General features: G+C 37.7%; 1 protein-coding gene across 4 annotated transcripts in view; it reads right to left on the bottom strand.

Annotated features, from left to right (window-relative positions):
* The window catches only part of itm2ba (integral membrane protein 2Ba), a 24333-nt gene that overhangs the window by 7047 nt on the left and 10901 nt on the right, over positions 1–6385 (bottom strand). For 3 of the 4 annotated variants that reach the window (XM_024264287.2, XM_024264286.2, XM_024264289.2), the window contains exon 2: positions 157–288. In XM_024264287.2, coding sequence (XP_024120055.1) covers positions 157–288 — 132 coding nt within the window. Of the gene's footprint in view, positions 1–3; positions 25–156; positions 289–6385 lie in introns of all 4 variants that reach the window. The other variant, XM_024264288.2, reaches the window with a different exon arrangement.

Genomic DNA, 6385 nt, shown 5'->3' with positions numbered 1-6385 from the left:
TACCAAATGGCTGATTGCGTCTGTCTGAAAGAAAAACAAAGATTCACCAATCACACCACAAGCTGCCACACTCTGCTTTCATACCCATTTATTTCCATTCTAGTTGGTAGAAAAAGATTGTTCTTCTGCTCGGGTCTTTGTTGGCTCTTTGCTTACCTCTACTGTGAAGTAGCGGAACAGGTAAGCTCCTGCAATCAGCACTCCAGACAGCATGAGGGCCATGCCCAAACACACGCACCAGCACCATGTCCGGGACTGGCGGTGCACCGGCAGAGCCGCCTCTGCATCCTACGAGACAAGGACACCACACTGTTACAGCAGTCTGAAGCATCGAGGAGGATCTGCTCCTCTCCGTCTGTCAGAAGATCCATGCGTTAACGTGTCTGAAAACAGAAATAACATTTTCTTAAGCGCCTGATCACATTCAGCGGCAGGAAGTCAGGACAGAAGTCACAAGAGCGTGTATGTAAACAAGAGGAGAATCCAGTCTGTAAACATCTGTAAGATACCAAACATCAAAGCTTTGCGTTTAAGGTCAGTCCTCATTAGAAAGTCGTGCACTTATTTAGTGAGAGTCAGTTGGCAGCAGTCGAGCCTCACAGACCGCTGGTAGCTGTCCAAAGACTGACGTGAGGCTGAGAGACGACTGTGAGTGACACCGTAAACGGAGACTCTGGATCCACCAGGAGGTCTGCAGGACACAAAGTCATCGATTCAGTCTGAATGTGGTGCAAACTGAGCTCCGACATTCAGAACTTTAGTCTTCTGGGGATTTATTTCAACAGAAAAGTCTGTAGGTTCTGCTTCCTTCTCTTCTGCCTTAAATGATGCAGCTTCAACAAAAAACCAAACTTCCCGATTACAACACAGTGGGTGGTAAATGTTACCGTTCAGCTCTGTGCTTTTTTAAAAATGCAGGCGTGGAAACTAAAGACGTTATATGTTGGATCCTGTGGACACACAAGCTTATGAGCTCAATAAAAAGGCAAATGTGTTACACAGACTGGAAGTGCTCCGTCTGCTATCACTTCTATTTACTGTTCTCTTAAATCTAAAAGCAGACTTTAGGTTTTCATCTACAGCAGGGATCCCCAAACTACCAAATCTGGCCCGCCTCCACATTTGGCCCGGCCTCCTGAACAAGATCAGAGACCCATGATTTTTGTTTTTATTTTTTTCAGTCTGACCATCCATTCAAGACCCACGCAGAATGAGACTTTTTATTCCAGCTTTCTGCAGTCTGTGCCTCTGATACATCGATTAGATATTTGTTTTAATTCTGTAAAACTGGACTTATTGCCTATGAAGTTTTGAATTTTGAGAATTTAAACGAGAGAGAAAAGAGAGAAAAGTTTGGAAATGTTCATTTTAGTCTGAGAAAAGTTTCTAGTGTGTATTGACGAGTTTTTTTTTCTCTAGTCCTAAATCGTGGATTTCACCTTCATGAGTTACTTTCAGAGCACAACGAGGGAATACTGTACTGGTGCAAATGTAACATATGTACCGTATTTTCTGGAGTACAAGTCGGAGTTTTTTTTCATAGTTTAGCCAGGGGTGCGACTTATACTCAGGAGCGACTTAGCTGCTTTTTTTTAAGCATAAATAGGTTCATATATTTGATTTTCACAGTAAACACCGGTTCTCTTTTAGCAGTTGTTTCCTCTAACAACCACTAGAGGGCGCTGCATCTGAGTATTTGATACTGACAGCGGCAGAAGAAGTTTCGTCAAAACAAACGTGGAAGAGAATCTGATTGATTTCTCTTAAACTTTGACATTTTTCTTATAGATCAAAAGATTTGTATTATTGCATTTATTTATTTTAGCTACACTGGGCCTGGCAGATTTGTTCTGAAGCATCAGACTTTTCTTCCAAAAGTGTGACTTACACTCCAGAGTGACTTATATATGGTTTGCTTCTTCTTAATTTGACATTTTTTACTCTTATGACTTATACTCCGGAAAATACGGGACGTCACTGTAATGTGGCCCTCACAAGAAAGTTTGGGGACCCCTGATTTATAGTGTAACAATCTAAGTGGTTATTTTATTATTAACAAAGCTGCAGCATACTTTGAAAGCTTGGAACTCTTTGTTTTCACATTTTTTTTTAGCTGTAAAAAGCTGACAATCCTGTGACTATAATGATCCTAAAGGCAAAAGACAATTCTGTGTGGGAACTCAAACCCATTGTGTTGTCTAATTCTGCGTAATGAAACTAAATTTAAACTCTGTCTCTTCAGTGACAATGTTTCACACAGATAAAAAGTTATTGTTAAATTAGAAAAGAAAAGAAAATATGTGGAAAAATGATCCCTCGCATGTGCTAAGCTAGCACTCAACATCCAAACAAAAAGGATTGAGCATTTATTGGTTCAATCTGTTGAGTGTTTTTTAAGCAGGAGGTTGAAAGTTTTGTTATTAATACGATTATTTTACTATGTCACCGAGTACATATGAGTAAGTGAGCAGAAGTTGCGTGCTCTGGCTCATCCTGCCTTTGTTAACAAAAGCAGAGCCGGGACGAGCAGAACCCTTCCTGACATTTGTTGTTTCCCTGCAGGATTTGGACCGGCAGCTCAGAACCTCAGAGAGCAGAATGGGGCCGCACAGCTGACAGGAAACTGTGCATTTGACCTTTGTGTCTAGAGACTTTTACAACTGTTTCAATGTACAAGTACTTTTCCTGCACGCTGTTCGACTTTCAGAGGGAACGCTTGAGGATGTGGTTCCAAATGATGGCAGGAATAAAAGAAAAAACATTTTTAAATCGACCTATTTGAGACATTGATCTTCAAAGATCTAGATTTAAAAGCAGGAGAATGGGATTATGCCTAATCCCTGGGTTTATTAAAGTAGTCCGTCCTCCACCAGCTGGCTGCTGAGTCTCTTCAAGATCTCCAACATGACACAAGGGAAACAAGTATAATGACAACAAATGAAGCAGGCACGCGCTTCAGTGTTTCCTCTACGATGGAATACTAGAAGACGAGTATTCTAGTTGGACTTTAATTTATAATTGATTGATTAAAACAGTCTCTTTAATTTTTAAATGTGAATAATCCTCCTGAATGTATGAGGTTTCCCTCAAGGTAAAGAAAATACCCATGACAACAACATGGAAGGAAAACAAAAAGCTTTTATTTTGAAGTCTCATTTCAAACTGGATCTGAAAATGTTGAAATGACTTTTTACTGCTTGATCAAACCATAACCAGGTTAAACAATATTTGTAATTAATACTATTGAGCATGAATACTATCAATATTTTTTAGCATATTAATAAAAGTATTTATAATAAAAAATGTGTTGGTTGAATGAATATATAAATATTAAAATTGTATTGTTTAATAATCAAATGCATAAATAAACATATTATATTTGTAATGTAGAGCAGGACTGTCAAACTCAGTCGCACAAGGGGCCAAAATCCAAATCACAACTTAGGTCGCGGGCCGAACAGGAGAAACATTTATTGCCTCTAAAGAAGTAGGTGGTCTCACGTCGAACATTTGAAGTGTTTGATTGACAGATTCTCCCGCTTTCAGTGTAAGTAAGGGGTGTGGTCTTCCAACATTCTTACTTCTGATTGGAGAGAGTGACTGCCATAGAAAAGCGGACTCAGATCAATAACTGCTGACATGGCAGAGTTCATATAGCCGAAAAATGGCAACACAATCAACTTCATTTTGTTAGAAGTAAATTGTTTTCTATGGGTGACATCACATTTGCTCAGTCCATTTTATACAGTCGATGGAGTTGATGGAGGGGAGGGGTAAGGGGTGGGTTGGTTTTCATTTGTGGCTGCTTATATTTGCTTGTTTTGACTGTAAAGCACACTCATAGCATATATAAATATAAATACAATTTAGTTTGATATAAACACCAGTTTTACTGAAGTTTTACTGATCAGTCAGAGGCTGGGACCTCTGACTGATAACAGGGGGTTCTATTTAAAAGGCTGTTTTCAAGCTCAAATGTTTGATGGAAACAGATAGTTGTAAAATAAATAAATAAATAAAATCTGCATCAGGCTTCTTTACATTTTAGGAGACTTTAGGAGAGCTCTCTATGAAAGTGTTTTTACTTTTCTGTCCCACAAGGAAATCATAAAGCATCACCAACAAGAGCAGACATGTCAATAGAACATTCCAGAACTCCAGAACACGCCCTCGTCGTCACACTCCTCTGTCCACACGCTAACGCTTGTGAACGCCTCAGACCGCAGGAAAAAAAACAAGGAACAATCCAGGAAAACATTCCATACAACAGCTCTGCTCTAAAGTGAGCACAGCTCCTCGTCTGCGCCAACTAGTGGCAGAAATGAGCTTCAGCAGAACTTCAGCTCCTCCCCCTGCTATATTATGTTCTTCATACAGTTAACCACTGCAGTGACCTGCACTGGCCTTTCTTACCACATTAACACAACTCGCTGACAAATAGCTGATAACGGCAAAGCTTCTGTTGGTTTTGAATTGTTGCCATTTCCTGGTTTGATAAAGTAGTCATTTTTGCAAAACTGGAATGTATTAGGGACTTTTGTGCAAATTTACTGCACATTTTTCAGAAATTTAGTTCAGCTTCAGCGCCCCTTTATAGTTCTTTACGGGAATTTTGAGTCTTAGCAAATTTAACACTTTGTAAATAGTTTTTGCATTTTCAGCAAATCCCTTCAACAATTAAAATAAATTGCGTCACCATTTTCAGCAAAAAGCCTCAACATTTTCAGACACTGCTTTCAGCAAAAAGCATTCAGACTAGCATTATCACAGATGACGCAACTTTTCTAGTTTGTTTCAGTACCAGAAACTAATGAAGGACATAAGCTACAAAATTCATTAAAAGTTAAATATACTATCATTTTAATTGTCTTTTTTTTTGTTTCGTTAAAGGCTAATGGTGGTTAAGATGAGTTTTTTTACATTCAGTTTGTGCATGATTCCATTTGTCAACTAATCTGAAAATAATCAGTGATTAGTCGACTATCAAAATAATCATTTATGGCAGCTCTAGAACACACATAAACTCAGTAAGACATATCTAGCACTTTAATAAGCAATAATCAATAAAAATATCACTATTTAATGGTGGAATCTAACACACAAAGACAAGTGTAAGACAAAGCTCTGCTTTATGTTGATGATTTACTATGAAGAACATTACCTGTCATAGTCCTAAGTGTGTAAACTTCGTTTGTACCATGCTGAGATCTTTGTCATTTGTCACTGACAAAGATCTCAGCATACTTGTCTTTGTATACAATATTTGAACTAACATGTGAACCTACAGTATTCTCTTGGTTTGTTGAAAGGTTACCTAAACCAAACTCAGTTGTGACACTTTGTGTGGTAGCTGAAAGTGTTGTTGTGGGGTCAAGGGACCGATCGGGCTCAGAGACACCACCATCATGCTTATCACATCAAGTCTGCCAACATTTGACCATTAAACTGTGAACTTTAACACACATCTATCCGAGCGCATTGAGGTCCCTGTGGCTAAACAGAAGGTCGATTTTTGAGGATCCAATATTGATCCTTAAAGTGCAGGAATCAACCTCTGTGTTGCTTTAGCATTGTCCAGTACAGAAATGTAAAGAGTGATGGTTTAGGTGAAATATTAGCATTAATGGACGGACTTGTGTGGTGGTTCTGTACATTTGTAGTATTACTGACAGTGGAGATTGTTCTAAAGTTCTCAAGCAGCTGAACTCAAACATTTAAAGATTTTGTTTTTTTTTGATCCAGTCAAAACACAAACAGTAGATTTACAATAATATGAACCAAAACAAAATAATTTTCTTTTTAAGGGCCTGGATTATTGTTTTCGGAATAAAAAAATTGCAAATAAATAAATAACTACTATTACCCATTGAAAAGTGATTCCATATTATCCTTTTCTAATGTTTCAATAATGTTTTAGATCATCCTGAGTCTAAGTATTTATCTCAATGTTAGAAAACCTCTTTAACATTGTGTTAATGTTAAAACAAGGTTTAAAAAAAGATGCCTTTTGCAAAGCTTTGACTTTGAATAAATGAAGTTAAGAGAAATCAGCAGCAAAGATTTTTCAGAATTATGGAAATAAAAACGTTCCCTCTGCATGACTGTTATTTAAGTTAGATTATGAAGCACAAACCTCAAAAAGAGAAGTAATATATCACAAAACAAGAGAAAAAGGAACCAACAAGAATTTCTGAGAAGATTCAAAATATGTGTCAAGAAACATGCCTTCTTCCTCTATCATCTTCTTCTAATATTTCAGCTACATGCTAGCTGTTTTGGCTAATTTAGGCTTTTTCAGGTTTTTTTAGGCTATTTTGAAGATTACCCATATTTTTCAGCTACATGCTAGCTGTTTTGGCTAACCTACTGTTTTTTTTTTTTTTTT

This window comes from Oryzias melastigma, unplaced genomic scaffold (genome assembly GCF_002922805.2).
Source record: "Oryzias melastigma strain HK-1 unplaced genomic scaffold, ASM292280v2 sc00310, whole genome shotgun sequence".
In the NCBI taxonomy this organism is placed as follows: Eukaryota; Metazoa; Chordata; class Actinopteri; order Beloniformes; family Adrianichthyidae; genus Oryzias; species Oryzias melastigma.
This window is presented reverse-complemented; position numbering and strand designations above follow the sequence as displayed.